Below are 17,878 nucleotides of genomic sequence, written 5' to 3'. Positions count from 1 at the left end.
GCTCATCCATTTAATTATATTGGTAAGGCTCTAATGGTGAAAATGTCCCAGATCTGAGCAGTGGTGCCTTCTTTTGTATCCTTTTTACTGCCTCTGAGTTTCTTCAAGAGTTTTTTTTTTTTTTTAATCATCTAGCTTCCTTATTATTTGACAAAACAAGATGTTTTTGCTTTTTCTGTTCTATCTGTGAAACTGGCTATTTTTCCAGAGTACCTTTATCCTTCTAATGAAGAATAACATTTTAGCACCAAAATCTAAGCACATACTACATTTATTACTACTAAAGTCTCATTGCTTCTATACCCTCTTAGCAAAAAGCACTAGGAAATACATATATATTTGCTATGAATGCATGCATACCTAGAACTTTTATCTCTCCATCTATCTGTGATAATCATAAGTTCATTCAGTACCCTGAATTCCAGGAATATATGAGAAAAGTTTTTCTTTCTAGCCTTTTTCTTTTCATGTGTAGATACCGTCTCCATCAGTGGTTCTTAACATTCTTGTGTGTGCTCCATCTCCATCCACCCCCCCATACATACACTATATTCTATGTTAATTATTTATCTTAGCCATTCTTTACTATGCTCATATAGCTGTGCCAGCCATTTCCTAGACCCTCTTAACTCTGCACCCTGTCTCACAGTATTCCATCTTGGATGCTGGTGTGCACCTCACTGATAGTCTACTGCATGTCAGTAGGACTTATCTTTGAATACATGACCTAATCTCCACAGCAATCTTGCTGCAATGATTTAGCCAAGTAATAGCCTTTCTTTAGCATGTTGGATCAGTTCCATCCTTAACTTAATGATTTAAGAACATGAGCTAAATGATCTTGAATTGTGATTGACCTAATGAAAACTCAATTTGGTACTTCCAGAGTATTTTAGGGGTGGGAGAATAGGAATGACGTGCTTGCTTTGTTCCTTAAATGGATGTGTAAAGAGCCTTATTTATTTTTTCCCTTAAAACACAATTTTTAATTGAAGTAACATTACATTTATGTAAGTTCTAGGTATGCATCTTGAAAGTCAACATGTGTGTTTCCTACATTAAGTTCATTACTGTTCCAATAGTGTTCTTCACCATTTATTTGTCTCCTTTGTCACAATGTACCCATTCTCATTCACCCTTCCTTTCTGATAACCACTAATCTTATAAAGTCCCATTTTTGTTAGTTCATCTGTTCTGCTTTGTTTCTGTTCTGTCATTAATGACACAGTGTGTGTCTTTATCTGGCTATTTCACTGTGCTCCAGATCCATTCATGTTGTTGCAAATGGCAGAATTTAACCTTTCATGGGAGCAACTACGGCACTGCTCAGGTTTAAAATATGGTGGTGCTGATGGTCAGACTTGTGACCCCGGGTTTACAATTACTGTGTACTGAAAGCTGGACTTTTTCCCTATTCAGACTTAAGAAAAAAACTGAATAGTCATTATTCATATATGTCATATCTTTGTCTTTTTAATTTACTCTGCAGTCAAAGGTTACTTGCCAGCTATCTTAAATAATGTTACTATCTACATGGGAGGATATACATTGCTTTGAATTGAAATATTTGTACTTTGGGGGTAAATACCCAGAAGTGGGCTAGCTGTGCTATGGGATTTCTATTTTAGTGTTTTCATTAATGGTTGCACCATTTACATTCCCGGCAACACTGAATGCTTATGGGTAAAGAACTTTACTTCTGACTTCCCTCTGAAGAAGTAATTTATTACTTATTGTTAGTATTAAGTAACTTTTTTAAAAGTAATTTTGGATGAGAAAATAACTGGTATTAATATAGTTGTACCATATGATCTCTGACCAATAACATTGTTGGCTTAATGTAGAAAATTGAAATTTGAGGTTATAAGTACCAGCTGGTCTTTGTTTTCAGTTTTACATCTGATATATATTTTTTGTTTGTTTTGTGTGCTCACTTTGAAAAATATTACAAAGGTAATAAATTGTATAGAAACTCAAAGAGGAGTAGAGGAATGTGATTTACATTTTTTATAAACAAGGAGACAGGCAAGTACAGAAAACTCTTTATGTGAAAACTATATAATTTCCTCTGAAGATGGTCAGCTAGATTTGGAAAATTAAATAAGAGGGAATATCTATTCTTGGAATTAACATCAGTAATAAAATCACTATCTTGAATGGCTGTCTTGTTCTCTAGCCCCAGATAAAAGGGAATTTGAAGATGATTTCATTTGAGAGAAAGTTTTTTTTTTTTTTTAACGTCTTCCTTTTCTTACCATAATACAGTCATTAAATCCCCACAATGTAGCACACATGGCCATGGCAGTGCACACCAGGGTAAATCAGTGGAATTCAAAAGCTTGTTATTATTAAATGTTATTGAAATATTTAAAGCTGGGAAAATGCAACTCCTCTTTCTTTCGTGCCTGCATGCTACTGAATTACCACCTGTAAGGACTACGTTCTCTTGGTATTTAAGGTTTTAAAAGTAAAACTCAATTTTAAGGAGTTGTCTAATAGAATGGCTAAAATAAATAAATAAATAAATAAATAAGATGTTTAACAAGGGTTCTTTAATTCCTAAGCTGTTTCTTTTCTTTTTTTTTTTTTTCTACCTTGGATTTTTAGGCAACACCTGAGCGTCTCATCATGCATCTAATAGAAGAACATTCCATTGTGGACCCAACTTACATAGAAGATTTTCTATTAACTTATAGGACATTTCTTGAAAGTCCTTTAGATGTTGGAGTCAAATTATTAGAATGGTTTAAAATTGACAACTTAAGGGATAAGGTTGGTTTTATAAATTTCAAAACTATGAAAATTATTTAACCTTTGAATTTTACTTATAAAACTTTTATAGTTGATAAATGTTTATTTTAATAGCAATTGAATGTGAATGCACCTAAAGAAAACTGATGAATCTCTTGCTTTCTTTTATGGCAAAATTACATATTAGAAGTAATTGTTGGTAGTCAGGCGGTGGCGCAGCGGGTTAAGCACATACGGCGCCAAGTGCAAGGACCAGCGTAAGGACCCCAGTTCAAGCACCTGGCTACCTACCTGCAGAGGAGTCGCTTCACAAGCGGTGAAGCAGGTCTGCAGGTGTCTTTTTCTCCCGTCTCTGTCTTCCCCTCCTCTCTCCATTTCTCTCTGTCCTATCAAACAATGACCACATCAATAACAACAACAACTATGACAATAATAAAAATAACAAGGGCAACAAAAGGGAAAATAAATATTAAAAAAAATTTTTTTTTAAAGAAGTGATTGTTATCCTTGAAAGTTAAATACTAAAGATAAGGTTGTGGTATATCTATAAACTCAGAAAATATGACAGCTACATAATTTTCCATTTTTATTAGACGATATGGTTGTTTCTGAAGGTTATCAAAACATTTAAAGTTGATGAATAATTTGGGAAGTATATTCAGTTATTTTCAAATGAGTTTAGGTTGTTTTCAAGCATCAAAATATAAATACACTTGTTATTCTGAGGTAAATACTTTGTAGTCATCTGAAAAGTTTGCCAGGTCTTGATTTATCTCTGACTCAGTCTGTCCTTTGAGTATTTTCTCTGCATTAAACTGTTTGCTAGTAAATAAGTTATCTTACTTCATGAGGCCATTATGCAGTTAAATAGCAGAGTAATATTTCAGCAAATTGGTAGGAAGTTAGTTATTTTAATAAAGTTAAAAGTAGTAGCTGGGCAGTGGCTCACTGGGTTGAATGCACATTTGCAGTTCAAGCTTCAAGCCCACTTGCAGGGGAGAAGCTTCACCAGTGGTGAAACAGTGTTGCAGGTGTCTCTTTCTTCCTCTCTATCTCCTTCCCCCTCTGAGTTTCTCTCTTATCAAGTTAAAAAATGTAAATAAAATATTTAAGGCCATAATTGCCTATTAAATCCTTCTAGGAAATAAGTTTTATGTAGCTGGACTATGAAATTCTGTTAAGAAACTAAAGTATGGAAGGAAGGAGTTATATGTAGCTGGACTGTGAAATTCTATCAAGAAGCTAAAGTGTCTAAGAAAGAAAGAGAGAGAGAGAGAGAAAGAAAGGAAAGAAAGAAAGAAAGAAAAGACAAACGTGGTCAAAGGAGTGATAATAGAAGCTTACCTTGCACTGTATATGGAAATTAACTCAGAATGGGTCAAATACTTTAAGTGATAAAACTCTTAGAAAAAAAGGATAAATAACAGTGACTTTGGATTGAGCAATTATTTCTTAGCTATGATACCCAGAGCACAAATTACAAAGCATAGATTCAGCATGTCAAGTTTCATCAAAATTTAATTTTTATCTACATCAAAGAAATATGGGGTGGCCAGGAAGATAGCACAGTAGTTATGCAAAAGTCTGTCATTCCTGAAGTTCCAAGATCTCAGGTTCAGTCCCTGGCACTACCATAAGCCAGAAAGAGCAGTGCTCAAGTTCAAAATAAATAAATATATTGGAAAAATATATATTTACAATCATGTCTTTGATAATATACTAAAGAAATATTTAGTCATAATGAAATGCGCATCAAAACCACAAATTTTGCCCATTTTGTTGAATGGAGACAAGGAAGCAAAAGCACAAACCATACCTCTCTGTTAGAATGAACCTTGAGTCCAGAACAGTGGCCAAGGAGATTGGCCAGAAAGCTCCCTTATTTGGGACATACTTATGGAATATGCTTTTAGGGTAAAATACCTGCACTGGCATTTTATGGAAAAACATCTGACTCTTCCATATTTCCACAGGTAACACGGATTGTGTTGTTATGGGTAAACAATCATTTTAATGATTTTGAAGGTGATCCTGCTATGACTCATTTTCTGGAGGAATTTGAAAAGAATCTGGAAGATACAGTAAGTCTTGAAAATGTATTTCAGGGTCTCAGAGTTCTCCCCCCCTCCAAAAAAAAGTAACTTAAAAAACCCTTTATATTCTTTTCTGAGAACTTACAGATCTGTATTCTAGATTTCTGTTCATTCCCTGCTTCTCTATGTTCTTTTTGACTCTAACTTACATTTTTGTTTTAAGACTAATGTGAGCTAGGCTTAAAATTTTTGGTGTATGTATGACCTTCTCTCCCTTGCCCTTGAACTCCCTGGCCAAGTTCATTTAATTGGTAAGTTCACTTGGGTTTCTGATTTAGGCATATAGATATAAACGTGTTTTATGTAGTTCCCCACCCTCTTTCCCCCACTCCCTAGTTTAGTGTCTCATTTCATTACCAATGTGTTTGTAACAGCCTGTTAAGAGCTGGCTTTGTCACACGCATGACCTACTTTTGAGTCTATCCCTCACCATATTGGTACTCGGGGATCTTTCTATCACTGTCTCTGTCTTCCACTTGAGGGGGAAAATGTTGATCTGACTGGTGACCCAGTGTTGACCAAAAAAAAAAAAAAAAAAGGATGCCTGTTAGAACTAATAGTAGTTTTTAAGGCATAATGACCTCCAGCTCCATCAGTTTTGTCCTGAAGGACATACCCTTTTTTTTTGGTTGCCTTTTGTTGCCCTTGTTGTTTTTCATTGTTGTTGTAATTGATGTCATCGTTGTTGGATAGGACAGAGAGAAATGGAGAGAGGAGGAGAAGACAGAGAGGGGGAGAGCAAGAAAGACACCTGCAGACCTGCTTCACTGCCTGTGAATCGACTCCCCTGCAGGTGGGGAACCAGGCAGGGGTTTGAACTGGGATCCTTATGCCAGTCCTTGTGCTTTGCACCACCTGCGCTTAACCCGCTGAGCTACTGCCCCACTCCCAGGACATACCTTTTTTAAGTAGCATATATTGCATAACTAAAAGAGTACTTTTGAACCACAGGGGAGATGAATATTACTTTCTCTCTCTCTCTTTTTTTTTTTTTTTTTGCCTCCAAGGTTATTGCTGGGGCTTGGCACCTGCACCACAAATCCACTGCTCCTGGAGGCAAATTTTTCCCCTTTTGTTGTCCTGGTTTTTTGTTTTTAATTGTTATGGTTATTATCATTGTTGTCGTTGATGTTGTCATTGTTAGATAGGTCAGAGAGAAATCGAGAGAGGAGGGGAAGACAGAGAGAAGGGGAGAAAAATAGAGACCTGTAGACCCACTTCACCGCCTGTGAAGTGACCCCTGCAGGTGGGGAGGACTGGGATCCTTACGCCGGTCCTTGTGCTTTGCACCATGTGCGCTTAACCTACTGTATTACCGCCCAGCCCCTGAATATTACTTTCTTTAACATGAGCCAGAGTACTTTCTACCAAATTGTTAAATATAGTAGAATATTTAATATGCTAAAGTTTTTCACTTGAATTTTGAGTTGTGTGTGTGTGTGCATACCCTAGATTATAGCCAATCAAATCATTTTATATTATTTTCCAGTGCTATTATTCTTGAATTTTATTCTCACAACTGTGCTACGTGAAACAATGTAGTCTTCAAGGTTTGACTTTTAGGTATTGGCTCTATATTAGACTTTGTAAATCTTCCCTTGTAGATGTGATTTCATTTGTTTTAAAATAATCCCGTCAGCTTTTTGCACCAAAGTAAGACGCTGGGGTGGGGAGGGAGGGTTCAGGTCCTAGAACATAATGTTAGAGGAGGACCTAGTGGGGGTTGAATTCTTATGTGGAAAACTGAGAAATGTTACACATACACAGACTATTTTACTGTCAACTATAAACCTTAATCCCCCAATAAAGAAAATTTTAAAATAATAATAATTCCTTCAAGTCCATTTTAGTTTTCATAGTAGTTATTTAATGAGTCCATTTCAATTTCCATATTAGATGTAAAACTTTAAACTGCAGCAGGGTCACTGCTTCAAGCTCCTTGAAGTTTTACTAGATAAGTAGTAATATAGCTTATGATTCAGATTGATTGATTTAAGATTCAAGCACCATAAGTTGCCATATATATATTATATATAACATATATATGAACTTGAGCAAGTTGCCTAAGTTTTTATTACTTGTCTTTATAGTCACCCCTTATACTTTGGGATTGTTTTTTTTTAAAAAAAAAAAAAAAAAAACAGTTTTGTGATAGATTGGTGATCTTGACAGTTGGAGAACAAAATCCAGAACATAGCAGGTGCTTAATTATTCAAAGAATATTTGTGATTTTAGCTGAATAAGGGGAAAAGTGGTAGATTATTATTGTTACACTGTTTGTTCTCCCTTGATTCTTAGAGTGTCCTGAGCAGCAAATTGTTCTGTGCATAGTGAGGAAAATGAATAGTGACTGTGGAACTTAATTAAGATATAGAGGCTCACCACCAACATATGGGTATTCCAGTGGTGATCATTTAGATATTATAGATGCTAATGCTCAGTGTTGAGTATAGAACTTGTACGTAAGGGACCCACACTCAGTTCCCTATACTGCATAAGTCAGAGCAGTGCTAGGATTCCCTTCTCATATAAGCTGAATTGATTTTCAAATAAATAAAGGGTCTAGTGGAATGTAGAAACTGCCTTAAGGTCATAAGTTTGTTTCTTTAATACTGAGAGTTTATTGAATTCTGCTTTATACTTTTAAGATCTTATTTAAGATCAAAACAAATGTTGAACTTCATTTAAAAAAAAATTAGTTTATTGTTATGGACATGAGATCTACACATATCACACTATTTGAGGACTATTTGATAATAAGCTCGCTATTTAAATCTAGAAGTTAAAATACAAAGTTTAAGGTAGTGGGTAGATAGCATAGAGACTCCCATGCCTGAGGCTCCAAAGTCCCAAGTTCAGTATCCCCCCCCCAACCCTTTACCACAGTCAGAGCTGAGGTTAAAATAAAGAAAAAAGAGAAAATATAAAGTTGATGGAAAAACCTTCAAATAATAATAGAAATGTTAGGTGAAGATTTGGATTTATGTTTAGATATAAGACAATATTTGAAAAGGTGGGTCAAATCATTTAAGGGTTTTATATAAAGGTTTGAAAGGATACTTTTTTTATATATATCTGATTAATTTTTTTATAATTTTTTATTTAAAAGGAAACATTGACCAAACCATAGGATAACAGGGGTACAACTCCACACAATTCCCACCACCAGAACTCTGTATCCCATCCCCTCCCCTGATAGCTTTCCTATTCTTTAACCCTCTGGGAGTATGGACCCAAGGTCATTGTGGGATGCAGAAGGTTGAAGGTCTGGCTTCTGTAGTTGCTTCCCCACCGAACATGGGCGTTGAAGGTCGATCCATACTCCTTGCCTATCTCTTTCTTTTCCTAGTGGAAAAAGGGCTCTGGGGAAGCAGAGCTCCAGGACACATTGGTGGGGTTGTCTGTCCAGAGAAGTCTGGTCAGCATCATGCTAGCATCTGGAACCTGGTAGTTGACAAGAGAGTTAACATATAAAGCCAAACAAATTGTTGACCAATCATGGACCTATGGGCTGGAATAAAGTGCAGATGAAGAGTTGGGGAGGGTCCTCCATTTTGTAGATAGCTAGTAGTATATTTTAATTATATTCCAAAGGGCCTGTGTCTATACTAGGTTTTTTTGTTTGCTTGTTTGATTTTTGTTTTTTTCCTTTTTCTTTTTTCCCCTGAGCCTGAAATCTGATATGCCAGTGGATCCAAGTTATTGTCTGGGGAGATGATGTCATGACTGGAAAAAGGACCAGAAAGCTGGATCAGGGAAGAGAGTAGCTCCCTAATATGGGACAGGGGTATAAATATTGTTGACTGTAAACCCCATCAATTTGGTGTCATCTGGGGCCCATAATTAGCTTAGGAGCCTGTGTGACCTCTGCATCCCTGTAGATCTGAGCTCACATTCTGTGGTCATGAGTACGAACATTCCAGGCTTCCCCAGTATCGACCCATCTTCCTCAGGTGTAGCATAGAGTATGTTGTCCATCCTCCCTTCAGAGGATGGAACATTCTCTATGGTTGTTGATCCAAGTTGAGGGCAAGGTCCTGTGGGGGCCTACAGAGGGGTCTGTTGTGTTGTTCCTGATAGAAATGACCGGTAACAATGGAGAGAGGGGTTTATTCGAGGTCTTGGCTATCATGTCTGTTTGGGAATCTCAGGACTCCCCGGTTAGGGCCCTAACTTATGGAATGGCCTGATAGTGACTAAAGAGTCATCATTAAAGCATGCCGGTCTCTTATGCTTATTCAGCTTTTGCAGTCCTTGCTTTGATAAGGTTAGCTTTGTAGTGAGTGAGAGAACTGTAATAGGAAGTAGGTGAGGAGGGTTTCTAAGTCTATGTAGACACTTAGGATTCTGCTTTTATATAACAGCCAAGAATTAAGCAAATTACAGCATATGTATTAGGTTCTGGAAACAAAAGTAAATTTCCTTTATTCCTAAGTGATACATCACTTAGAAATCTTTTCTAAACTATCATTTTCTAGAAGCTTTGAAAATATATAAGGCTTTTCCCTTTTTTAAAATTGAAAATTGTAACATTGGTTTACATGGCTATATATGAGTTAGGGGTATAATTATACACCTCTTGAAAATATGTTAGGGGTCAGATGGTGGTACACTTAGCTAAAATCACCTGTTAACATGTGTAAGAACCTGGGTTCAAGCACTCAACTCCCTACCTGGAGCAAATACTAGAGGTGAGGCAAATACTAGCGGTATTCTATCTCTCCCCCCAACCAATTCTTTCTGTAGTGTGTGTGTGTGTGTGTGTGTGTGTGTGTGTGTGTGTGTGTGCGCGCCAATATTCCTCCATTGTAGTCCATTGGAACTTGTCCATCTTTTCAACCTACTTCTTTTACCCTCTTGTTCTTGAGAGAATTCTGGCTTGGCAAGTTTCTTCCTCCAATTTTATGTATTCTGTCTTGCATACTCATTACTCTGTATTTCCACTGTGGCTCTTAATCTAATAATTTTAGGTGATTAAAAAAATCTGTAAGAGTAGGTACACGCTACTCTTTTCTGTTCTATAGAAAATGAACGGTCATCTCCGGTTACTGAATATTGCCTGTGCTGCAAAGGCTAAATGGAGACAGATTGTGTTACAAAAGGCTTCCCGAGAATCCCCTCTTCATTTCAGCCTTAATGGAGGAAGTGAAAAAGGATTTGGAATTTTTATTGAAGGAGTAGAACCTAGTAGCAAAGCTGCGGACGCAGGACTAAAACGTGGTGATCAGGTAAGTAACAGCCCCTTAAAGTCTTAATAAGTTTTATGTCAGGTACTGTTTTTCTTATCTGATATTCCTTCTAATAAACTTGACCAATTTGAGGATTTTTTTTCTCCCTTTGTATAGATGTTATATTTAAAATTTATTTTTCCATCACCAGGGTTATCATGGGGCTTAGTGCCTGTATAATGAATCCACTACTCCCAGCAGCCATTTTTTTTTTTCTTTTTGATAGAAACAAAGAGAACTTGGCGGGGGGTGGCAGAGAAAGTAAAACAACTGCAGCACTAATTCACTGCTCCTGAAGCTTCCACCCTGCAAGTGAGAACCAGGGACTTGAACCAGGTCCTTGTGCATTATGAGTAGTGTGTGTACTTTACTAGGTATGCCACCACCAGGACCCATAGATGTTCTTTTAAAATGAGTTTATTACTATGACTTTTTTTTTTTAATTAGGAACAGAGAGGCAGAAGAAAAAAAAAGGTATGAGAGACCACAACATCAAAACTTCCTTCAGTGCAGTGGGAATACCTTATATAATGGTCATACTGTAGGACAACTATACTTATAAGCAGAATGAATAAAGTGATAGGCTAGGAAGAAGACAACATAAACAACAAGGGTAGCAAAAGGGAAAAATAACCTCCAGGAGCAGTACATTTGGAATGTAGGCAAGGAGCCCCAGCAATAACCCCTGAGGCAAAAAGAAGAAGAGAAGGGAGAAGAAGAAGGCAACATTAGGAGGAAGTTGCTGGGGACCGATTTTCTCCAGGTACCTGTTAGGTGACTGTAGAGCATTATATCTCAAAATGTGATACACTGAAAACTAGAATTCCTAGACACTAGGGCAGGCAAGATAGCTCACCTGCATAACGTGCTGGCTTTCCTGTGCACATGACCCAGGTAGGAGCCCAGACCATTGGAGGAAGTTTCAGTGCTGTGGTGATTTTTCTTTTCTTTTTGTATTTCTTTTCTTTTCTCTTTTCTTTCTTTTTTTTTTTTTGCCTGCCTGCCTTCCTGCCTCCTCCCTTTCCATCTTCTTTCCTTTCTTCCTTCCTTCATCCTTTCCTTCCTCCTTACCTTCCTTTCTGTTATAGTGGTTATCCCTGGATCTCCATGCTTGCTTCACAAATACCACCATTCCCAATGGCCTTTATATTTATTTATTTATGTATTTATTTGATAAAGACAGAAATTGAAAGGAAAGGGGGGGAGAGAGATCTGCAGTTCTGTTTTAACTGCTTATGAAGCTTCCTTCCCGCAGCTGTAGGGATCAGCAGCTTAAACTCTAGTCCTTACACTCTGTACTGTGCGTGCTCTACCAGATGTGCCACCTCCCTGCCCGTGTCTCTTTCTTTCTACCTGGGAAAGAAAAATGTCCAGAGTAGTGAAGCCCCAGTGACCAAAAAAAAAAAAAAAAAAAAAAAGTTAAAATTTCTAGACATACTTCACTTACATTAATTATATTCTCCAGAGAAAAGTTCTAAGAATCTTTTATTAATCAAAGATTTCTGGATGGTTCTCTTGGACACCAGAGTAGTTTCTGATATAAAGCATAGTCATTTGGGAAACCTACTTTTTCCCCTGTTAAGACTTTGTATTGATTCATTTTTATTGATTCATTTATAATGCTGACTTTATTTTACTTTTAATTGAGCTATACTATAAAAATTGTTGACTATTTTAGAGAAACCTCTCACTGGGAAATGAGAAAATGTTCCCAATTGTCAAAAGAAAACCCTAAGATGAATTGAAATCACTTTTCTGAGACTACAGCTGTGAGGTTAAAGTAATGGTGACCAAAAAATTTTATATTCCATGAACAAAAAGTATTATTGTACATAAAAGAACATATGAGACTACAGTACCCATTTACCTTTATAGAGGAAAAAAAGCAACAGGACAGGTAAAGAAATACCAGAAGACAAATGAAATGAGACAAAATGCAGGTGATCAATAAGATAACTAGGGTGGATGTAAATGTTAAAAATGGCAATAACCCAGACTTAAAAAATGGTACTTGGAAGAACTTATGGAAGAAGTAAAAACACTATATATTTTTTCCCCTTCCCAAATATGAAATCATTGGATATCAGGTCTTTTTTCCCCTTCAAAGAATAATATTCTTGAATGTGTTTGTTTGTCTGTGTCTGTCTGTCTTTCCTTTTTTTTTTTTTTTTTTTTGATTTACAGTTTTCATTGGATACACAAACACACTAATCCTTTTGTTACATGATTCTGTGTGATCTGTTTCAGTATGTACTCTCAGGATGTTTTCAGCTCTAGAGAGTTTAATATTGTGATTTTTTTTCCTAATATTTTGTCATCTTTTTTATTCTATTTGCTTATTTACATGTTTGTTTTCACCACGTCACTAATCAGCAGTGGTGCGGAGGACTGAGTCTGAAACCTTTGTTGCCTGAGGCATGAAAATCTTTTTTTTGAAAACCATTATGCTATCTCCCTAAACAAGTTTTGAAAATTTTTAAGATTTAGAATTTTTTCAAGGTTTTTTTATTTAGATATTTTTTAATATTTATTTCCTTTTGTTGCCCTTGTTATTTTACTGTTGTAATTATTGTTGTTGGTGGTTAGGACAGAGAGAAATGGAGAGAGGAGGGGGAGAGAAAGATAGACACCTGCAGACCTGCTTCACTGCCTGTGAAGTGACTCCCCTGCAGGTGGGGAGCTGGGAACTTGAACCAGGATTTTGCGCCATGTGTACTTAACCCGCTGTGCCACCCGACTCCCAAGATTTAGAATTTTTGTCAATCCTTGAGATCTGTCTTCTGTGCTGCTCCCCAGTCCCATCATATATATTTCTTTATTTCTTCTACTTGAAATTGTTTTTTTTTTTAATAAGCTACCTATATGATTCTGAACTATAGCCAAATTTGGGAAGCCCTACCAACTTTGGGAATCCTTGATAGAAAGGATCTGCAATGGTAGAGGGAAGAAGACCCCATACAGTTGATTCAGTCAGTGACATGAAGTGAGATTACAGGCTTGAGTACTGCTTTAAAATGAATTAGCCTCTCTTTTAAATGCAGTAAATTTGCATTTAGTGTATTTCGCTAAGATTTGTACATACATAGAAAATTTTATAATTCAGGACTATTGAAATGTTTTGTTTATATATAAATCATTCAGTATTTTAAAAAAATTACTATGATCCCAAAGGTATGAATTTTATTATTTTTTTTAAAGTGATGATTTGGAGAAATACTATGTAGAGAAAAAAACAAACTGATAATCACTTCTCACAGAATAATTATTGTTCTCATAATAGATGCATTTTATTAACATCTCATTTTTTTCACCGTTCAAGTTAAGATTGCAGAAGTGACTAGTAATGTTCAGTCTCACTCAACTTATATTTTTAAAATACCTTTATTCAAGATAATGGAAGTAAATGGACAAAACTTCGAGAATATTACATTTGTCAAGGCCCTCGAAATTTTGAAGAATAATACTCATCTTGCACTTACTGTAAAGACCAACATTTTTGGTGAGTTTTTGTAAAAGCTGCCTTTTGTTGATAGTGGGAAACAGAAAAGTTATTACAATGAAAAGGAAGATAGTAAACTATGAAAATGTACCTAATTCTTTGAGATATTTATTGTGGAGATATATGTCTTCTAGAATTTTCATTATATTTAGTTATTTTGTTGTCTTAACATTTAAGATAGATGTACAACTGTATTTATTCAGTCATTTTGAATGTCTACTGAGTATTACTTACTGAACTTCGCTGGGGGTGCTGAATGAAGCATACTCTTCTGACTCAACTGAAGCTAGAAAGTCATAGTCATTTTCACCACTGAACTAATGTACTGATCAAGCTATTTTTCAGTGTTTTCTAAGATAATATGAGCTGATGAGATAGCATAGTAGCTATGCAAAATATCTTGCCTGAGGCACTACCATAAGCCAGAATTTAGCAAAAAAAGAAAAAAGGTGAGAAGGTAATATGAATACTCATGAGCTGGTTCATGGAAATAAACTGAGCAAAATATTCAGTTAGGTAGTGAGTTACATATTTGTAACAATCACATACTCTCCCTTTCTGTGTAAGAGTAATCAACAGTGTCTGCAGTATTTTTTTTTTAATTTTCATTTATAAAAAGGAAACACTGACAAAAACCATAGGATAAGAGGGGTACAATTCCACACACTTCCCACCACCAGAACTCCGTGTCCCATCCCCTCCCTTGATAGCTTTCCTATTCTTTAACCCTCTCATGTTTGTATCTGAATGAAGAAGAAACTTGTCGTTTAGATTAAATCTATTTGGTTTCTTTTCTATCAACTCTTAGGAAAGACTATAATTTAGCTTAATTAGATATTATAGGATGCTTTCTGAAATTCTGAGAAGCAACAAGTGAAAACGTAAGAAAGATGAAGAAATGGGGAACAAAAAAATCTAGATAATTTAGGTTGCACTTTCAGAAGGGTTAAATTTAAGAGATTGGCCTACAGCAAAGGAAGTACAAGTTTGGTTTGGTTTTGGGGGTTTTTTGTTTTGTTTTATTTTGTTCTTTCAATTTTTCCCTTTGGCTCCTCCTATTTATACTGTACTTAGTCATAATGAAAATGAAACATCTTGGTGTTTTTCCTCTTTTTAATTGAGTTACATTGACTGAATTGCATTGTGTTAATTCTGTTGTGTAATTATCAGCTGGCAACTTTTTAGTGTTATACTAGTTAGTCATAGAATACGTAAGTTATAACAGTTACTGGTTTTCCTGGAATCTGGGGTAGTATTTAGAAACATCACCTGTAGGGATAAACTAAAACAATTCTGATGTTGAACATTTCAAACAGAACTTGCTTTGTTGTAGAAAGTAAATTACTTAGTCCCTCCAAGCTTAGCTTATCTAGCTGTGTGTCAGCATGTTTTTCTTTTTGACGGAGACAGAAATTGAAAGGGAAATGAGGAAATAGATGAGAGACTCATGCAGCACTGCTTTACCTCTTATGAAAATTTGCCCTCCAGGTGCAAACTATGAACTTGAACCTAGGTTCTTGTCCATGGTAATGTATATACTCTATTGGGTATGCCATGGCTGGCCCCTCATGAGATTCTTGTAAATTAATTATTAATGAAAGAGAAAGATAAATAGAATCAGCACAGTTTACTTATAGAAAGCTATAAATAAAAAGAGCTGGGGGGGTGACAGCTGGTGATATAGTTTTCTTGGGTTAATATGCTACTTTGCCATGCATGTGATCAGGTCCAAGACAAGACGCTACCACACTGAAGAAAGTTTAATTCAAGGGGATGCTTAGGCACAGTAAGTTAGAACTGACAGAATTAGAATCACAAATGTCAGATATAAACTACAAAGCCCTTATCTAATGTCCCTGAAGAAACAGGTCAAGTTTAGGCTTGCAGTTCTGGAATAAAATTTTGCTACTCTTCCCACAGAACTCAGTAATGCATGCATCTGATCCTCTAAAGTTTAACAGGCTGATAATTCCTGTGTTCTGCTACTTGAGCTATTTCGCAGCTCCAACCACCGCCACCACCCCACCACCACCCCATGAATTTTTAGGAGCCTTGCTTTCCACTTTAGAATTTCTTTTAATGTTTTATTCTTTTAGCAGTTGAACTTTATTTAAGAACACACTGAAAATAAAAGCCACAAATTGGTTTTGTGACATTGCTTAATGAAAAATGGGTTATGATTGATTTTTCCTAACTGTAAAATGACACAAAAAGTTGTGATAATCAGTATTTTGGAAGAGCTTAAAAAGTATGCGTTATTACCTCTTCACCCCACAACTTAGGTCCTTTTCCACTATCGTACACCAGGACCCCAACATCTGCTCCACGCTCTCCCTTCCGTTCTTCCCCCAAGTTCTTTTCTCTGGTGCAACATAGCACATGCAGTCCAAGTTTCACTTTGTGTTTTGCCTATCTGCCCTTGTTTTAAGTTCCAGCTTTAGGTGAGATCTTCCAGTACTTGTCTGTCTCTTCTTGGCTTACCTCATTTAACATAACACCTTCTAGTTCCATCCAAGAAGAGGGAAAAGAGATAACATTTGTCATTTGAATAGTTGAGCAGTATTCCATATATTGTATGTGTGTTTGTACCACAACTTCCTTTTTTGTTTGGAGGATGAATGGTTTTACAGTAAATACAGTTTACAGTTGTTGGGACATTTTTCAGTTTTATGCAAAATACCCTGCCTAGGTCCTTCACCACTATATGCCAGAACTGAAAGCTGCCTCCTACCCCAGAGTCCCTTGCTTTGGTGCAATATACAAAACCCAGTCCAAGTTTTACTTTGTGTTTCCCCTTTCTGTTCTTATTTCTCAGATTCTTTTTTTTTTTTAATTTCTTTATTGGGGAATTAGTGTTTTACATTCAACAGTAAATACAATAGTCTTTACATGCATAACATTTCCCAGTTTTCCTCTTATCATCCTTCTTGGATCTGTAGTCTTCCGACCCAGAGTCTTTTACTTTGGTACAATACACCAATTCCAGTTCAGGTTCTACTTGTGTTTTCGTTTCTGATCTTGTTTTTCAACTTCTGCCTGAGAGTGAGATCATCCCATATTCATCCTTCTGTTTCTGACTTATTTCACTTAACATGAGTTTTTCAAGGTCCATCCAAGATCGGCCGAAAACAGTGAAGTCACCATTTTATAGCTGAGGAGTATTCCATTATGTATATATACCACAATCTGTTGATTGGACACTCATCTGTTGTTGGACACCTGGGTTGCTTCCAGGTTTTGGCTATTACAAATTGTGCTGCCAAGAACATATGTGTACACAGATCTTTTTGGATGGGTGTGTTGGGTGCCTTAGGATATATCCCCAGGAGAGGAGTTGCAGGATCATAGGGTAGGTCCATTTCTAGCCTTCTGAGAGTTCTCCAGACTGTTCTCAACAGAGGTTGGACCAACTGACATTCCCACCAGCAGTGTAGGAGGGTTCCTCTGACCCCACAACCCCTCCAGCATTTGCTGCTATTATGTTTTCTGGTATGACATTCTCACAGGAGTGAAGTGGTATCTCATTGTTGTCTTTATTTGCATTTCTCTGACAATCAGAGACTTGGAGCATTTTTTCATGTGTTTCTCAGCCTTTTGGATCTCTTCTGTGGTGAATATTCTGTCCATGTCCTCCGCCCATTATTGCATGGTGTTATTTGTTGTCTTGTTGAGATTTTCAAGTTCTTTATATATTCTGGTTATTAGCCTCTTGTCTGATGTATGGCATGTAAAGATCTCCTCCCATTCTGTGAGGGGTGTCTTGGTTTGGGTAGTGGTTACTTTTTTGGGTAATGGTTGCTTGGGTAGTGATTGCTGTGCAGAAGCTTTTTAATTTTATGTAGTCCCATAGGTTTCTACTTGCCTTAGTCTTCTTTGTAATTGTATTCATTTCATTGAAGATGTCCTTAAAATTTATGCAGAAAAGAGTTCTGCCAATATTTTCCTCTAAGTATCTGATAGTTTGTGATCTAACATCCAAGTCCTTGGTCCACTTGGAATTTACTTTTGTATTTGGTGAAATATAGTGGTTCAGTTTCATTCTTCTGCATCTTTCAACCCATGTTTTCCAACACCATTTGTTGAAGAGACTCTGCTTTCCCAATTTAATAGTCTGGGTGCCTTTGTCAAAGATTAGGTGTCCGTAGATGTGGGGGCTTATTTCTGGGCTCTCAATTCTATTACACTGGTCAGTGTGTCTATTCATGTTCCAGTACCAAGCACTTTTGATGACAATGGCCCTATCATACAATTTGAGACCTGGGAGTGTGATGCCTCTGGTTCTGTTCTTTTTTCTCAAGATTGTTTTG

At 36.5% G+C, this 17,878-nt stretch overlaps 1 protein-coding gene across 8 annotated transcripts in view; it reads left to right on the top strand.

The window, feature by feature from the left end:
- RAPGEF6 (Rap guanine nucleotide exchange factor 6) overlaps positions 1 to 17,878 on the top strand; it is a 207,433-nt gene that overhangs the window by 111,499 nt on the left and 78,056 nt on the right. For all 8 annotated transcript variants that reach the window (XM_060177662.1, XM_060177643.1, XM_060177648.1 and 5 more), the window contains 4 exons: positions 2,608 to 2,772; positions 4,725 to 4,832; positions 9,869 to 10,072; positions 13,463 to 13,571. In XM_060177662.1, coding sequence (XP_060033645.1) covers positions 2,608 to 2,772; positions 4,725 to 4,832; positions 9,869 to 10,072; positions 13,463 to 13,571 — 586 coding nt within the window. The remainder of the gene's footprint in view (positions 1 to 2,607; positions 2,773 to 4,724; positions 4,833 to 9,868; positions 10,073 to 13,462; positions 13,572 to 17,878) is intronic.

The sequence above is a fragment of the Erinaceus europaeus genome, chromosome 2 (genome assembly GCF_950295315.1).
Source record: "Erinaceus europaeus chromosome 2, mEriEur2.1, whole genome shotgun sequence".
Classification (NCBI taxonomy): domain Eukaryota; kingdom Metazoa; phylum Chordata; class Mammalia; order Eulipotyphla; family Erinaceidae; genus Erinaceus; species Erinaceus europaeus.
Note: the sequence above shows the minus strand (reverse complement) of the source record. Positions and strands in the feature narration are given on the sequence as shown.